The following is a 17,714-nucleotide window of genomic DNA, read 5'->3' as shown; positions in this document are numbered from 1 at the left end:
CCTCCATCGGCCCATTTGATCCGCGGGCTTTTTGATGAGGCCTAGTCCAAACTGTGTTAAACCATCTACAAACTTGTTACATTCTCGATAGATATGCATTATCGTGCAATTACAATCCCTGAACCAAAGAGCTTTGCAAACTGTGATGATGCCATGGAGGGGATGGGTATCATCCCACTCCCCTTTAATCCAATTAACCACAAGAGAAGAACCAGACTCAACCATAATATAGGTAGATATTTCGTCCTAAAGCCATTTTCAAAATGAATACACAATTCCCATAGTGTTAGAGGTCGAAGTGCCTTATCTAAATACAATAGGCGCACTATTGTACTTAACACAATGCACAAGATCGGGTATTTCATTCATGGTGAACTTGTTATAACTCAGCGCCAATACAATGCCATTGGACTGGTGGAAAGACTATCTTTCAATACCCAAAAGATATGATAGATATGGGCATGTTCTATCCCTGCAAAGAGAAAACCAAAAACCCGATATGGTGGAATCGGACCCCACAATCGAAGAACTGCAGCTGCTGCCACCGCCGGCTGACGTTCTTCGTCCCTCCATCAAAATTTGAGTGATGTTTTGATGAGTTTTGTTGATGTCGATTTTCTCTTTTATCTGTACAAAGGTAGTTCCCAAACTTGTTATATCTTTACCATGAGAAACACTGCGATATCTTGGAGACCTACTAAACAGATATTTATCGTTACTTCTTCGAATCATGTAGAGATTATAGCTCTTCATGAAGCAATTCGTGAATATATATGGCTAAGATCCATAATTGGGCATATTTGAAGTACTAGTGGTTTGAAGTTTACCACAGATAAACCTACGAGCACTTATGAGGATAATGCTGCTTGCATTGAACAAATGAAGCAAGATTACATCAAGGGATACAACACCAAGCATATATCACCTAAATTCTTCTAGAATTAGTAGCAATAAACTCTCCTCAAGATCAAAGTGAATCAAGTTAGATCTGAGAACAATATGACCGACTTATTTACCAAGTGGCTGCCTAAATCCACATTCTAGTAGCGTGTGAAGAGCAATGGTTTACGGAAATTATCCGAACTCCAATGATTATATCAATCAAGGAGAGATGCAGACATCAGGTGATGATATAATGTCTACAGGCTTGATATCGAAATGTGAAGGGTGTATTGAAGAGCTATCAGAATACAGGCCACAATTGTACGTTTTAATAAAGACAAAATTATTCAAGCCTCATAGAGATCAATGTGCGCGCATTGGGTCAATAACATGATGAATGGTGGTTAACATAATCACTCCTCAGTGGTTAACATTCAAGCTTCACATCTAAATTTGGCGGTTGCTAGCAGCAAAGAAAATGGTTATATGTAATTGTATAGTTTGAACTTTCTCCGATCAAAATCCAAAATTTCAAAAACCCTAGAAAATAAAAAATCCCCCAAATTCCAGCACCATGGGCAACAATGGAGAAGCTGATGAACCAGATCATGGAGCTGAAATTCACCTCCAAATCTCTCCAGCGCCAATCCCGAAAGTGCAAGAAGGAAGAGAAAGCCGAGAAATTGAAGATCAAGAAGGCCATGGAGAAAGGCAACGTCGACGGCGCCCGGATCTACGCCGAGAACGCCATCCGCAAGCGAACCGAGCAAATGAACTACCTCCGCCTCGACACCCAGGCCAAGATGTCCACCATCAACAAGTCCATGGGCAACATCGTCAAATCCCTCGAGTCCTCCCTCAACACCGGAAACCTCCAGAAGATGTCGGAGACCATGGACTCGTTTGAGAAGCAGTTCGTCAACATGGAGGTCCAGGCCGAGTTCATGGAGAGCTCCATGGCCGGCTCCACCTCGCTTTCCACTCCCGAAGGTGAGGTTAACAGTCTTATGCAACAGGTTGCCGATGACTATGGGCTTGAGGTCTCCGTGGGCCTGCCCCAGCCGGCGGCCCATGCCGTGCCCACCAAGGAGGCCGATAAGGTCGATGAGGATGATCTTTCCAGGAGGCTTGCGGAGCTCAAGGCTAGAGGTTAATGAGGGAATGTCATCGGTGCGATGCGAATTTGATGTATAATGCTGCTTTTATGGGTTTGCAGAATTATGAGCTGTGATTCGTGTTGGAACCATTTACAACTTGATATTTGTGTATAATTGTCGAATCAATTCGCGGTGACATGATTATGTGGGCTGTGTTGCTGCATATGTGTCTTTAATCATTTTCTTTAACCAGATGCTTGAATCGATATGTTTTTGTTTGAGTTGGATATGGTATTTGGTATGTTTACATACGAGAATGTGTAATAGTTGTGTGAATGTATGTGGGGTTTGTTTTCTATTGGAGACTGAGTGGAACTGGTAAATTGGTAATGTGTGTCTGTACAGCAAATTTTGCTGCTCTGGTTTGACTAACACCATTTGCTTGTAAATCTTAAGTGCTACTTGAAATATGATGGTGGAGGTGGAGGTGGAGGTGGAGGTGGATATTGTATTTATCTGTGTTAGTGTGAGCTAGGCAGCCAATAAGTGCTGCGCATGGCAAGTAATTTTACACCGCAGTGTTTAAAGATGGATCGCCTTGTGTGGGATGGGAGATGATAGTTTGCCTAAAATTCTTCTGGGATGTATATAGGGTTGGTCAATTTCTAAAACCTGGGTTTCATGTTTGATAGGAAATCAGGTGATTCATGACTACTTGATTGACTGCTGTTTGTCACTTGGTTTCTAGTAAAGTTTTGTCAGGTCCTGCATATTAATATCTTGCGTTCGTACTTGCATCAACATGTCTTCCAAGGGAGTGGTTTCTTGTGTTCCATCTCTGGTGATTGGTTTGATTCATGAATTACCCATTCATGTTGAGATTGAAATTTGAAGATGCATATACCATTCAATATCTGATCCGAGTTGGGGATGGTGGATGCATGTTTAAATGGTGATGATCTAAATGCTTTTGTATACTTTTGAGCTCTGCATCATGTATGTTTTGCTTTGGGCAAGTTTGATAATTGCTAGTGTTTTGAACAAGCCTCTGGAGATCCTTGGAGCTCTGACGACTCTTTTAGCTGAAGTTGGAGAACTATTTTGAAAAAATCGAAGATCTGAAATTTTTGGTAAAGTTTTCCACATGGGGCATCAAACCCCATTAACATTGTTTTCCCTTCATCCACAGTGGAAATAGAGGTTGCTTTCCTTTAAGCTTAATTGTACCGACTACTGAGACTATGATTCCGAAAGACAAAGTCACAAAACGGAAGAATGATCGGAAATATTGAAAGGCCACCACTTCCCGCGCGTCAAAAATGCTCTTCCAGTTCACCATCGTTCTCAAAAGAAAAGAAACACTACCAAACCGCGCTCGCTACGCGTTACACCACCAAACCCCACTGGACATCATCATACACCCGTCTAGTAGCGCACGCCATCTTGGCAAGTAAGCTCGAGCAGCGCCTGTCAGATGAGCTGCCCTCCAATCGTATATTTATTCTCTTTTTTTGGTTACATTAGAAATAAATCATATTCCTAACCTAGTATAGTCTATCCAACCCTCACCATTTAAGCTACCCCCTGATGTATTTAAAAACGCGTACAAAATGATTCAGTAAAATATATACTTTTTCAAATTAGACTTTTCAAAAAGAAAAAAAGTTATTTTGTGAAATCAAATTTGTTATCAAATGATGTGTTTGAACACAATATTTTTAATCTATAGTTCAACAAATAAAACATTACTTTGATAATTTAACAGTATGCAAATGTGAAAAGAGTAAAATAACATCACAATCAAATCTGCCGTCGGTAAATCTGCAAAGTTGAACAAAGTAGCCAGCTTTTTCCACTTGTTGCATTACATCCTGGATTTTTCTCTACTTGTTATTGTGATTGCATTAATGTATCCTTGCTTGATGCAATAAAAGCAAAAGTAAATATAGTTCATAGTTCATAGTTCATAGTTCATAGTTCATAGTTCTAAGGCAAAAAAGAAAAAAGGAAAAAAGAGAGCCTCATACTTTAATTTTTGAAAAGCATCATGTACAGTATGAAAGTACAATATCAAATTACTTTACAGTTTACAGTCGACAAGAAATTAATACTCACATGCTTATACATGTACATTGAAAAATTTGAAGAGGTTTGATGATTTTAATCAAGATGTCATAAGCTTTTGAAGGCCAAAGCTTTTTAAGACCCTCCTTAACTCTCCGAAAGAGTTTTCTTTTGGGGGCATGGGATATGTGAAACCCAATTGCATCTATGTAGCAACCACTTCTTCCCTTCATGCCAACAATTTGGCCTCCATCTTCAACTGTGAAAGTAAAAGGCGTGCCTTCTTCAACTCCAAATGGTCCAAATGTTCTTCTATTGCTCTCGAATTTGAGTGACCGTATCACCACCGGATTGCCAACTACCCAGGGTGCCTCAAAACAGTGTCCACTAACACTCACTAGGAACTCATCTGGATACTCTAGCTTGATCTGTAATGCAGTACAAACAAGTTTAGATTGTTTGAATGTCTCATTTAAGAGGGATGCCGTCCCCAAGGCTCTGTTTCTCACTTGTTCAATTTTGTAAGAGAACATAAAACAATACAACTTGTGAGTTCTAACAAAAACTCTGGTTATCTATTTTTCTTGGTTTAATACATAGAACAGATGTCCCTTTCTATAATTTTTTTTTCTTTTAGTCATACGGAGGAGGGATTTGAATTTAGGGGAATTTAAGACAGTGTGGTCAATTTCATAAACAAAGCGTTACATGCACATTAGAAATCGTTTTGTTGAAGACTTGAAGCTGACCTGAGCATTGGCGTCGCCCCCGTCACCTCCATGCTTTTGAGCATTGACAAGCTCACCATCTTTATCATACGCCACACGAATTGAGTCGATGCATAAACCAGAAGTGACAGTGATTTCTCTTACGCCATGGTACATACCATCATCCCAAAGACCTCCACCGGTTCCTCCAAAAGGTTTCTCCGGCACAAAGCCGTTGAGCTTTATCTTCCCATGCGATTCATGATCCTTATTGCTACCTTCCTCCCCCTGCTGCATACAAGTTATGCAAGAGATGCTAAGAGTGGGGGTGATAAACATGCTTAATTGCTTCCTGTAATTAGACTCTGAAGGAAAGCAAAGAGAAGTGTATTGATCGTTGCTTAATAAAAGTGGAGGTATTCATACATCAACAAAAAGCAAAAGAAGCAAGATAGTTATATGGTCATATAATTGATCGAGTTCTGGAATCTCAGAGGAATATATATACTAAAAAATATAAGTGACTACGACGTAACTAAAAGAAAGTCAAATAGAATGGTCCAATGACTCCAATCTTCAATTGCGTGTTCGTAAGAAGTGACTAGATCATCTGCATGCGCGTTTGCAAAGGCAGAGAAGTGGACAAAGTCTTGAAAAATATCTTGACTAAAAAAAAGAAGGTACAGAAATTTTGAACAGGTCAGTGGTCAAGAATTGATAGAACAGTTGATATTGGAGCTCAAGAAAGTCCGAATTATGATGAATTGTAGGAAAGCTTGTCAACCAATGGAGTCATGGCCGTAACTTCCTCTTCTTCCTCCGGGTTGAAACAAACATTACTCTAGCTTCTCTCTTCTAGCTTCCTTTTTCACTTGAAAAATCGATGAGTTTGTTGTGTTTTCTGTAGTAATCCTTCATCAAATTTCTCTGCTCAGCATTTGTGGATTTCAGTTGTTCTTCCTACATATTTTCATCATCCTAGTAATCCCATTGCTAACCGTAACTAGATAGATATCTTTCCCAATTATTCCCTGGAAATCTTCCTATGATTGATTCGGATCATGGCCCTATTGTTTAAACTACTCTTCTTTTGAAACAAATTCATGCTAATTGTTTTAAGCCTGAAGCAAATTTGCATAACAAAATGAGTGACTTAGAAGTAGGTCAACGCGTCGACCGGGTTGGACTAGGTATTCGGGTCGAGTTGAGTCTATTTTGTGTCCTACTTTCTTGAGAAGAACCAGAGTCGCCCACATGAGAATCTGAACACTCTTCTTCAATCCATAAACAAAATACAACACCTTCTTCCTAAGCAAAGAGTTTCGCTCGATCACCAAAACTATGAAATGCATAACCCAATTTGTCATCAACATGCCACATGATACCACCATTACAAGCAAATTCGACCACCATGGGCAACACGGAGAAGCTGATGAAATTCACGTCCAAAACCCTCGAGTCCTCGCTCACCACCGGAAACCTCCAGAAGATGTCGGAGACCATGGACTCGTTTGAGAAGCAGTTCGTCAACATGGAGGTCCAGGCCGAGTTCATGGAGAGCTCCATGGCCGGCTCCACCTCGCTTTCCACTCCCGAAGGTGAGGTCAACAGTCTTATGCAACAGGTTGGTGATGATTATGGGCTTGAGGTCTCCGTGGGTCTGCCGCAGCCGGCGGCCCATGCCGTGCCCACCAAGGAGGCCGATAAGGTCGATGAGGATGATCTTTCCAGGAGGCTTGCGGAGCTCAAGGCTAGAGGCTAATGAGGGAATGTCATCGGTGCGATGCGAATTTGATGTATAATGCTGCTTTATGGGTTTGCAGAATTATGAGATGTGATTCGTGTTGGAACCATTTACAACTTGATATTTGTGTATAATTGTCGAATCAATTCGCGGTGACATGATTATGTGGACTGTGTTGTTGCATATGTGTCTTTAATCATTTTCTTTAACACTGTATGTTTTGGTTTGAATTGGATATGGTATTTGGGTATGTTTACATTCGGGAATTTGTGTAATAGTTATGTGAATGTATGTGGGGTTTGTTTTCTGTTGGAGGCTGAGTGGAACTGGGAAATCGGTAATGTGTGTCTATAGCAAATTTTGCTTGCTGCTGTATTTTGCTGTTTTGCTGCTTTGGTTTGACTAACACCATTTGCTTGTAAATCTTAAGTGCTACTTGAAATATGATGGGTTCAGTTGATGAGAGGATTTCAATATATTATTTCTATTGTTTGTTATACATGGTACCAATGTGTGCAGTTATTGTAGGGAACAGTCTGAGTTATGTTGATTGGAATTAGGAGTGAATTGGTTTTAGGTTTGTTGAGCAAGGAGGTCATTTGACCTGTATGGCAGATAAGACTATGCTATAGTAATGTACAATGTGATCAGAGATCTTCATCCTGTTGTATATAATTATGTCTATAATTCTTTTGTTTAATCCACCAACCTTGCTGATCTGTTAACTGAGCTGGTCTTTCCAATTGCTACATGCTGGTTTCTATGTCCTATGAGTGTGGTAGTTTTTTGTTATGAATCTTCTCATCTAGTCTGGGTCAAAAGGAATTCTGTTTTGTGGTTTCACTGCTTAACACATTGATCAGGGGTCATTTATCAGATTGTAGATTCATGTGTTGGTGTGTTTGTTTTGGTTGCTTCTTAAACCTGAGCGTGTTCTGGTGTAACGTTAACCTGCTCTGGACTTTTATTGTAGATTTTTGTTATGTTATTGGTTTATACGAAGTCCATAAATAATGTTTCTGGTCAATCAGTGGTGGATATCGTATTTATCTGTGAAAGAGTGAGGAAGACAGCCAATAAGCGCTGCTCATGCCAAGTAGTTTTACATCACACTTTAAAGATGGATCACCTTGTGTGGGATGGGTGATGATAGTTTGCCCAAAATTCTTCTGGGATGTGTATAGGGTTTGCAGTTTTCTAACGTTGTTGTCATATATTTGATGGGATTGTGATTCATGACTCTACTTGGTGGACTGTTGTTTATAACTTGGTTTCAAATTAGTTTTATCAGGTCCTGCATTTTAATATCTTGCATTCATACTTGCATCTACATGTCTTGTAAGGCAGTGGTTTTTGTGTTCTGTCTTCGGTGATTGGTTTGATTCAGTTTCCAATTCATGTTGAGATTGAAATTTGAAGATGCATATAGCAGTCAATATCCGATCAAAGTTAGGGATGGTGGATGCATGTTTAAATGTTGATGATCTAAATGCTTTTGTTAACTTTTGTGCTCTGCATCATATATCTTTTACTTTGGGCAATCTTGGCAAGTGTTTTGAACAAGCCTGTGGAGATCTTAGAGCTCGAGTTTGCTAGCTTTTGAAGACTCTTTGAGCTGAGATTGGAGAATTCTAGGTTCTTCGAACTATTCTGAAAAATCGAAGATCTAAAATTTTTTGAATAGTTTTCCACATGAGGCATAAGACCCCATTGCGACTAACCACTTGTACATTATAATAGAGGGGTTTTTTTTATTTTTTTTTATTCTTAACCCTTTAGTGGTACTGAGACTATGATTCGAAAGACAAAACGAAATTGAAATTAACTCATAGAGATCTATGTGCACGCACTCGATCAGTAACATGAGGAATGGTGGCTAACATAATCACTCCTCAACAAAATGATGCAACAAACAAAATGGTTATATGCAATTACATAGTTTGAACTTTAAACACAATATAACCAAAACGGTGGACATGAAGATCTCATCTTCTGGATCTCCATACGAGTGATACGACTACAAGGATGGACTAACTTTCCCAGTTGTTTGTTTCAGTATATATGATGCAACATTTTTAGTGCAACTTGTATCACAAAGTCGAGAAAAACCCTTCTTTTCATTTCTTTCATGAAATACCTCAAAACTTTATTAAGTCATTCAGAAGATGTACAGGCATAAATAATCAACCTGGACCTGTGGTTGGTCAAGCAAATCAATCAGGATGCTTTTCATCCAGATCACAAAATCATCTAGAAGAACTAAGCACATAATTAATGGTTCACAGGCTGAACCAATGCAGAAATCTTCTGCTATGAGACGAGACATAGCCACAACTCTGTCCAATTTTATGTCAATTTTAGTGATGGCTGGGTTCAGAATTTCCTCTCTAAGGAACAGAATATGAGCCCTCGAGATAGAGATCAGTTTACACATAAAGGAGTCTGGAGCTGAGAAACTTTGGTTTTCTGCAATTTGAGGTTGACCACCATACTAGAGTGAGACTGGCATAAGTAGAATTCTCAAAAGAAGACGTTGCTTTGCTTTCCAATTTCGTTTCACTTCTACTCCTGTATTGTGCAATTGGTGTATAGGTTTCCAGCACCTCTACAAAGGACATATTTAAAAAAAAAAAAAAAAAAAAGTCAGTCTCTTGCACAGAAAAGCAGGATAGCTGTTCAATGTCAACATATTCCCTTTCAAAATTTTCTTGAGCAAAAGAAAATTGAGAACAAATTGTTCAGAGAGGAAAACCAGAAATTATTGCAGGCGAGTTTAGTTTCAAATTAGCATTTTTTTTCTTGGTAGCCTGTAGACATGCAAATTTCTCATCTCTGATTAAACAAGGCAAAAGTTTTACATGTTCAGTCAAGACTTACCATCACCAAGTGAACTTTGGGGATAGAAGAGCGGAAGAGGATCCGCTAGGGATAGCAAGATGAACCACAGAAAGAACAGCTTTCAAATGTCTGTGAAGACCATTGCACACTCACTCAATTGGTTCAGTGGAAAGTGCTGACGCGGAGAATTTACTGTCCATGCATGTACAACAATAGAACATCAGTGACACAGCAATAGGTGGAACCAAGAAGCTTTAACTATTAAGTAATTTCGACTGTCAAAAAGAAATGGATGTAATGTTCTAGCTGGATTTATTAGGATGGACTCCGACAGACTTTAACATCATCACAAAAATGAGACCATTTGTTCTTACTTTCTAGATGGCATAACAGAACAGTCTTGGGTATCAGCCACAAACAATATCATCACAATCCAGATGATGAATGATGTAAGTATCAATTTCACCACCAATTAGTCGCCTTTAATACTTTCCTTCCTACAAAAGGAGAAAAAGAAAGTGATATAGCTGTGTTAGTATAAATGATGAAGGCAAGTTGAACTCGTTTAACTGACAAAAACACAACCTAGGTAAAAGTATAACCAAAGAAACAAGCTGGTGTTGAACTTCCTCGAGTGACGGCGCATGCTCATGGTCACAAACTCCCATAGCTTCCTGAAATACATTTGATTTAAGTCCAGACAGTTTACATATGTCAAAAGTTACCTGTTCGATGTTATACAAGCCATTTACAGTCATCCCCAGTGTTCCATGGAATGGAATTCAGGGTCAAATCCACACTTAACTTCTCTTTATACCTCGAAAAGATGAAGTCATTAAGATAATAATGTCCGTGCCAAAGTTATAATTGGCGAACTACCAAGCAATCGAATAATCAAGCCCCTCCAAAAGGTTACAAAGGTCAAATGATGAGAATCTACTTGAGATGTGGGAAGAGAAAGTGCCTACCTTTGGTAAGAACGTCGTCAATCCATCAATGGTTGCAGAGTTTTCTTGATGGTGCGTTCTCATTGTCAGATAATCCTCTGACATAAAATGTTGTTTTGCAGATGCTTCAATTTCTCTAGCCGGACTATAATTGAATGATCTTATGATGACTTCACCTGAAATTGATTCGATTGTAACAGAAAAATGCAAATGACTTCAGTCTGACATGGGTAAGAATATACTAATATTTGCAGTATCAAGACACATATTTATCGAACATGTACAGTTAAAACTACCAATATTTGCAATTGCAAAATCTTAAATGCGTATCTCTAAATATCTATTATTTTGTCCTCACTCTCTAACTATGCATATAGTATTTGAAAGTTAACAATCTAAAAATAATATAAAAAGCGGCTGTTTATAGAGTATGAAGACAGACTTGAATACATCTTCAGAAAATAAGTCGTTTGCAATTTAGGGGGTCTTGTACCTCTTGTATTTTTTTTTGATCCTTTGGATCTTCTAATACAATCAATCATTGACCAAAAAAAAAAGGGCTTGAAATGCAAATGCTTTTAGCTTAAATCTGAGCAGTACAGTAAGAGGTAGTGTGAAGAATACCTCTAGTCTATAAGCTGTATTAAATAAAAGCAGTCAGTTCCAAGCTATCGGGGATACTGGAAATTTTATTCAGTAATCAGTACAGCACAAAGAGTACCTGAGAGTTGGGGATCATCTTGTCAGTGGACTCCAATCATCAGAACTAAAAAGACCTGACCTCCCTATTCCCTCCACATAAGAGTTTGCTTGCAAGCCGTTCTGCATTTCCATAACCAAATATTATCATTTCTTGCATTTAATTATATATCAATCTCATCTCATGCAATCAACTTAATTTGTTATAGCTTGAAACAATAGAGAAACTAAACCACTACAGACTTGCAGAATTTCACTATAATAGAACCTCCTTTCTGAACTCCAAGTATTTCAAGTAAACAGATGAATGAATTAGATGTTGGAAAAGGCACTATAGTTATCATTCAATTTCTTTTCTTATAATCGCACTGCTCTGTTCTTACCCAAATCTTGAAGAAATAGAGTCAACAGAGTAAAGACATCTCCACTGGATAGGGAGCTGGTGTCCAGCATCAGAAGAAGCATTAGATCATTGATCCTGCAGTAACTGCAAGGATTATTCTATCAATTCTCCGGAAACAGACAAAAGTATTCAATTATTGGCGATAAATCAAGGACTCAGCCTGAAGCCATAAAAAAAATCACATGTTTATCAGTTCATGATAGCAGATATGCATCACTAAGATATCTAACCTGAAAGTAACTAATTAGGTAGACAAATAAAGTTCCATATTGTGTAATTTAAAAAGTACTTAAGAACATCCTATACATTCAGCTAATCATGTTACAATATGAGTTGTATTACAATGAGCTGTCCACTAGGCCCATCCTCTTAGCATATATCTGCTTGTTCCAAGAGAATTGAAAAAGGAGGCCCGAATGATTGAAATAATTTATAAATGAAATATTAAACACCCAGATGAAGTAAAAATTGAAAGCAAATACCTTTTAACGTTGACAGAAGATTTCACAGGGACTGAATGATAGACCAGTTATTACAGAGTATGTAGCCTACCAGAGTAGCATCTCAGCAGCTTGAAAATTCCAATGCCATTTGAAATGCTTTAGGCTTCAATTTGAGCTGTACTTGTACCATGTTGTGATTTGGTATCCTGGATAAAAAGAAGATAATTGATTCCTCACTAGCCAAAGATTTATTGGAACTTTCATATCTGGAAATTCTGCACTACATTAAGGAGTACCTGAGGCTGAGGGCATTTGGTCTTAGGGAGTCAGGGTTTGACCTCCCCAATCCCGCAAAGAGGTGTGCTTTCAACCTGATTGCAAAATTTTATAATAAGTTCATAATAGCAAGTTAAATTGGAAAAATGATCACAGAATTGCAATGACCATTAATGATTTAATGCTAGTCAAGGTACAATTACTAAAGTCTAAGCTTTTCTGGGGATATTTTGTCTAATATATTCATTGATCTACCACCAAAAAAAAAAAAACACGTCTAACAGGCTGATAGTCTATAGCTCTATTTTCATCTATAGCCTATGGCATTAGCTCTGCACTGACCTTTGTTTTGATGAAATAAATCCAACAATGTAGATGGTATAGTTGCTAGGGGGTTGAGTTCAATGGCTGAGGATACATGATATCAATACCAATCAGCAAAATTCGTCGCTCATGAAACTGACATTCCATTTTCATTCTTCGCACTCCTTGATGGAACAAGTCTTAAATGATTGGGAAAGAGAGAGACTCTCATGCTTAAGATAACAGGTATGCATCCCACATTATATAGCCTGAAAGCCAGCCAACCAATTAGACAAACAAGCTAATCCCAGTTTAAATAAATAAAAATTTGAATGTTACAAATAGGGATTGGCCTAATTCAGCTTACCATGGATGTTAGTATATGATATTGTAATGAGAGCTGTCCAGAAGGGTTTTCCACCCACACAACTTCTACAGAGGAGGTGGACGTCTGAAGTAAAAGAGGGCCACAAGGAATAAGACCTTAACGATGATGGAAATTAAAATATTCTGATATGACATTAAACCATGTATATTGAAGGAAATCTACCTTTTCAGTTTCAATACAAGAATTTTGCTGAATGGAAGACTACTACAAATTGGAGTGCGGCGTGGCTTGCCATTGCGTCGGCACTTGAGTTTGCCTCTTTAGTAAATCCATAGATGCCTATCAAGTAGCAATTATAAAAATTGAAAGAAAATGAGCAACATTCACTACATTAGATCAAGACATAAGGTTAATGTAAAAGAGATTAATTACCAGAATAGTGGAGTGGATGAGATTGGCAGAAGCTAGCTAGCTCCTCACTCAATAGTCAAGTTATTCATAACCAATTTTGATGTTTGGGATGTGAGATATCTTGTTAAACCCCTCATTAATCGGGGCTGGTTCCGCACCATAAGTGGTCCACTGACGATGGTTGCCTCCATAGTACACAGAATGCAGAATTGGACTATCCACAATGGTCAAACTCTTCAGTGGTGTCTTCCATAGGAACTCCGGCAAAGCTTTTAGTTTTTCACATTTCCTCACTTCTAAGGATGAAAGGCATGGCATTATCCTGATATTCTGAGAATCCACTCCTTCCCACTCTTCCCATTTATAGATGAAACTGAATGTGAGGTGTTTTAACTTTGGGAATGAACTAACCTCCGATGACGATGACGATGATATTCGATTTATCCCCAGAAACACAACCCCCACCTTTTGCAGTCTATCATTCATCTTTATATCCAGCGATTCAAGGAACGACAGTGTCCCCAAAGCAGGTAAAACCTCAAATTTCTTGATGAAAAGAGTAAGCCTCTTCAAGTTTGGTAAAGACATGAGCCAAGTGGGAGTCGAGGTAGCCCCATAACAGTGAAGGATGCTTAATGATTCCAAATCTGGATGTGGTTTTAAAGCATTCAGTATCGCTCCTTCGGTTTCGAGCGTCGGTGCTGCGTAACAGTCGAAATTAAGTTCCAAGTGAAGGAGGCGTTTCTTATTCAAACGTGCTCTCACGGCCCCACTCACAGTTTGCAATGACGATGCCACGTGTTGCACGGAAAGAGCCCCTTGAAGCTGTTCCAAGTTTTCCAGATCCTCCAACTGCAATCCTTCTTTTCTGGTCTCTTCGCTCACGTGAAACTCATCTAGTGTTTGCAGCCATTTCAATCTACTAATACCTTTTAACTTTACACCCGGAGAACCCTTAACGTAAAGATGCTTCAAATTGATTAACTTCCTCATACCAAACCCTTTTACCAGATTACGGCACTCAACAAGCCGCAAGGTTTGTAGATTGTACAAATCACCTATTTTGTCCGGTAATTCCCTAAAGGAATTATTTGATAGATCAAGATATCTCAAATGTAGCAACTCACCAACCTCTTTTGGAACTACTCTGAGGGCAGTACTACTCAAATTTAAAGACCTAACACGTTTCACTGAAGTTATAAACTCTGGCTCAATACTAGAAATTGTTGAAGCAAAAGTAGTGAAGGTACGCAAATTTCCACAATTTCGAGAAGAAAGGATGCTAGATAAACCCTGAGATGCAAACATCAGGGTTAAGTGACGAAAACTGTTACCGTTGGGAAGCTCCATCATCTCATCAGCACCCTTCACCTCCATACTAAAACACTCTTCCACGGTCAAGTACTGCAAAAGGTCATGCATAATATCGTGCATTTTGCATTTTGTAACATTCCCATCATCATCTCTCACAAAATCTTGGAAGAAAGACCTCGTTGCTAAATCCTCAAAATATGTTTGACCAACCTCTTCTTCTTTCTTTTGCTTCTTGTACAAATAGTTTTGTGACATCCACAACTCAATCAAAACATCTTTATCAATCACATAATCTTTCGGAAAAGTAACGCAATACAAAAGACAACGCCTTATGGTTGGAGGCAAATCATAATAACTTAACAATAATGGTTGAAAAACCTCCTCGGGAAATCTTTTTAATTCCCATATGGGACTTTTTAATACATCTTGCCATTCTTTTTTTGTTTTCTTATGGCGCATGAGACTACCTAAAGTCTTCGCAACAAGAGGTAAACCTTTACACTTCTCTACAAACTCTTGAACAAACATTTCAAACTTTTCAAACTCATCTTCCCTATCAAGGAAGGTAATGTGATTGAACAGCAACCGAGTGCACTCTTCACTTAATGCCTTCAAGTGAGTCATTTGATTGGTCGCTCCCATTACTTGAGCAACCTCCTCTTTTCGTGTGGTTACCAATATTCTACTGCCAGTGGCACCCTTAAGCAAGGGTTTGATTAATTCATTCCATTGACTAGAATTTGGGTTCCACACATCATCTAGGACGAGGAGAAATTTTTTTCCCTTGATTAATTCTTCTATGCGTACCATTAAAGGGTCTAACTGATTTGAGTTTGGAGTATTGCTCACATTACCAAGACTTTCTATGATGGCTTTAGCAATCGTAATCACTTCAAAAGGGTCTGAGACACAGACCCATATCCTCTTCTCAAAATGGGCCTTGACCTTGTCATCATTATAGACTAGTTGACAGAGAGTTGTTTTCCCTATCCCTCCCAACCCTATTATAGGGATGATAAGAGGACCCCTCCTCTTATGACTACTACTCTCATCTAGCAACTTGAGTACTAAAAGGTCCTTTTCGGTTTCTCGACCAAAGGATTTGTCAATGACAAGAGAAGAAGTTTGTTGTCGTGGAGGTGGTTTAGGTGCTTCTTTTGTATCTTGAAAGTTATAAAGTTGTCTTTCATTAGCAATCTGAGTTAACTTTTCGTTTAGACTTCGTATTTTGACCGCAATGTCGTGACGATGAACTAGCCGATTGATTGTATTGACTGGATGATGAACTACTTGATGGAGTATATTGACTGGACGATGAACTACTTGTTTGACTCGGGTCACTCGGCAGCAAGAAAAGCAAGAAGGAAAGGGGAGACATACCTTCTCCTTAGTACGAGGAGCAGTTTCAATAATTCCTCCTTTGTTTGAACCCTCTGGAATCTCCAAGGCGTCCGTTGGGTTCACACCTTCTTGTTCATCCGCCAGTAATTGCTGCTTAAGAATTTCTGTGCTCCACTCATCCAACACGTCGTCCATCTCATGAGAAACTTGGTTCAGTTCATTCAGCCAGTGTCCCACGCTGGCCCCTGTCACTTCTCCCATGCTGGCCTCGATGACATGTTTCTCCTCTGCATCCTGAAGCACAGCTCTGATAAGTTTCAAATTGCGGGACAGATTTGCGACTTCATCATCAACACCCATCACCAGCTTCAGCTCTCTTCCGATCTTGTCAGTGGTGACCGAAGCCAAACGATCCAGGAGTAGATTAACGAGTGTTTCAGCCATGAGTTTGAAATTGATTGGGCAGAAAGAGAAATATGTAGAAAGTAACAAATGCAGAATGGATGTGCTATCGTCTTTGTGGTAGCCACTTTATATAGGCATGATTACTTCCAGTTGCACAGCTGTAACGCATGTTGTTCCCTTTTATCGTTTCAATTTTAAAGGACGCGTCTGTAACACGTGGCTTGCAACAAGGACAACAATTAATAAGTATGGAGAGAATCTTGCGTAGGGCACCCGCACGGACACGTGGTGGGGCGGGCCAATCACCCCCCAGCAGGGGGGGTGTTTTGGGTATTTCAATTCAGGGAGCAGGGGCAATTTTGGAAAAGATGAAAAATTTCCTCTCTTCTGATTGGTGGGCCGTAAAGACACGTGGTGGGGAAACCCCCACCTAAGAATTTCTCATAAGTATGAACAAGAAAAAGAAAGTGATTCAGGTCACCATAATTGACTAAAGCACTGTGGCTTGCAACAATGGGACCCTAATCTCATAAATAAAAAATAAATAAAACAATGGGACCCTAATTTTGCATGATTGAAAGATCCATCGCCGAAAGTGCTAGGAGATTGTCTCTGTACTTTTTAACTCCGACTATTTTCCTGGAAACTGTAGGTGGGTTGCACCATACTCCGGAATGATGGTATCTTCTTTAGCAAATGGTCTTCTTCTTCGGATACCCTTGTTTTTTTTTTTTTTTTTTCGCCTGCTTTCTGCTCTTTCACTGTTGGGGAATAACGGAGCAGTGGAGTAAGAGCAAGTTCACCCGTAGTCAAGAAAAGGCAAAGTCGAGAAGTCAAGAATTCGACCAGTCAAGTTACTATTCATTGCCACTGGACATGGGTTTCCACCCGTTTTTTTCTTGACCGGTCAAAACTGTTCATCGATTTTAACTGTTCATACAGCTTAAAGGACCGTTGGAATCAAATTTCTCCTCATACAACGGCTGCTGGACACGTGGCGCAGTACCATTCGTCCCTGTCTGGCACTACAGGACAAAATCGTGACCCCCACGCGGAAAGGCGGCTCCTGCTTCTTCCGTGCAGTCCACTCTCTTCTCCAGCGCGTCTGGTAAGATGGAGTCAGTGGGGGGCGGGCCGAGCTGGAGCGTTTGCTTGACTGGTCAGGAGTTTAGTCAGGGCCTTGCCCTTTTGTTTCGCCTTGGTCATGCAAAGCCAAGTTTTGGCTGGTGAAGAATCCATCGGTGGAAGATGAAAATTCCTTCAGCTGGGCAACACATCATCAATTCTGAGCTGGTGCCCGGTCAAGTAGAGACCGGTGGACTTGCTCTAAGATCTTTGGCTTCTCTCTATTTTGAAAAACTAGGGCTGAGATTTTAGACCCGAAAAACCGAGGAACCGGTCCAAACCGACCCTAACCGGTCGGTTCGGTTCGGTTTTCTCTCTTAATTTAGTCATTTTTTTCCGGTTCGGTTCTTGTATAATAGTAACGGTTCGGTGTCGGTTCCCATATTC

The 17,714-nt window shown here is 39.5% G+C and overlaps 4 protein-coding genes across 10 annotated transcripts; 2 read left to right on the top strand and 2 right to left on the bottom strand.

The window, feature by feature from the left end:
• Positions 1-1,382: 1,382 nt before the first annotated feature.
• On the top strand, positions 1,383-2,290 carry LOC133725349 (ESCRT-related protein CHMP1B-like). Its single transcript, XM_062152573.1, has one exon. The coding sequence runs from the start codon at positions 1,467-1,469 to the stop codon at positions 2,034-2,036; it is 570 nt and encodes a 189-aa protein (XP_062008557.1). The 5' UTR covers positions 1,383-1,466; the 3' UTR covers positions 2,037-2,290.
• Positions 2,291-3,988: 1,698 nt separating this feature from the next.
• Positions 3,989-5,200, bottom strand: LOC133725346 (jacalin-related lectin 19-like). The gene is made up of 2 exons (XM_062152571.1): positions 4,793-5,200; positions 3,989-4,471 (listed from the first exon to the last, which is right to left on the bottom strand). Exons 1-2 carry the CDS (start codon positions 5,087-5,089, stop codon positions 4,091-4,093), a joined length of 678 nt encoding a protein of 225 aa, XP_062008555.1. The 5' UTR covers positions 5,090-5,200; the 3' UTR covers positions 3,989-4,090.
• Positions 5,201-5,540: 340 nt separating this feature from the next.
• LOC133725352 (ESCRT-related protein CHMP1B-like) lies at positions 5,541-6,658 on the top strand. The gene has a single exon (XM_062152576.1). It carries the CDS (start codon positions 6,129-6,131, stop codon positions 6,510-6,512), a length of 384 nt encoding a protein of 127 aa, XP_062008560.1. The 5' UTR covers positions 5,541-6,128; the 3' UTR covers positions 6,513-6,658.
• Positions 6,659-8,605: 1,947 nt separating this feature from the next.
• Positions 8,606-16,323, bottom strand: LOC133725343 (putative disease resistance protein RGA4). 7 transcript variants are annotated; one of them, XM_062152565.1, is made up of 13 exons: positions 13,164-16,323; positions 12,954-13,070; positions 12,771-12,854; positions 12,443-12,672; positions 12,121-12,195; positions 11,864-12,030; positions 11,362-11,465; positions 11,001-11,101; positions 10,301-10,455; positions 9,918-10,149; positions 9,707-9,829; positions 9,372-9,524; positions 8,606-9,099 (listed from the first exon to the last, which is right to left on the bottom strand). In XM_062152565.1, exon 1 carries the CDS (start codon positions 16,239-16,241, stop codon positions 13,224-13,226), a length of 3,018 nt encoding a protein of 1,005 aa, XP_062008549.1. In that variant the 5' UTR covers positions 16,242-16,323; the 3' UTR covers positions 8,606-9,099; positions 9,372-9,524; positions 9,707-9,829; positions 9,918-10,149; positions 10,301-10,455; positions 11,001-11,101; positions 11,362-11,465; positions 11,864-12,030; positions 12,121-12,195; positions 12,443-12,672; positions 12,771-12,854; positions 12,954-13,070; positions 13,164-13,223. The 7 variants fall into 7 exon arrangements, with proteins under 7 accessions (XP_062008549.1, XP_062008548.1, XP_062008547.1 ...); XM_062152564.1 differs by having other exon boundaries at positions 9,918-10,141; XM_062152563.1 differs by having other exon boundaries at positions 9,918-10,006.
• Between the last annotated feature and the right edge of the window lie 1,391 nt (positions 16,324-17,714).

This window comes from Rosa rugosa, chromosome 1 (assembly GCF_958449725.1).
Source record: "Rosa rugosa chromosome 1, drRosRugo1.1, whole genome shotgun sequence".
Classification (NCBI taxonomy): Eukaryota; Viridiplantae; Streptophyta; class Magnoliopsida; order Rosales; family Rosaceae; genus Rosa; species Rosa rugosa.
Note: the sequence above shows the minus strand (reverse complement) of the source record. Positions and strands in the feature narration are given on the sequence as shown.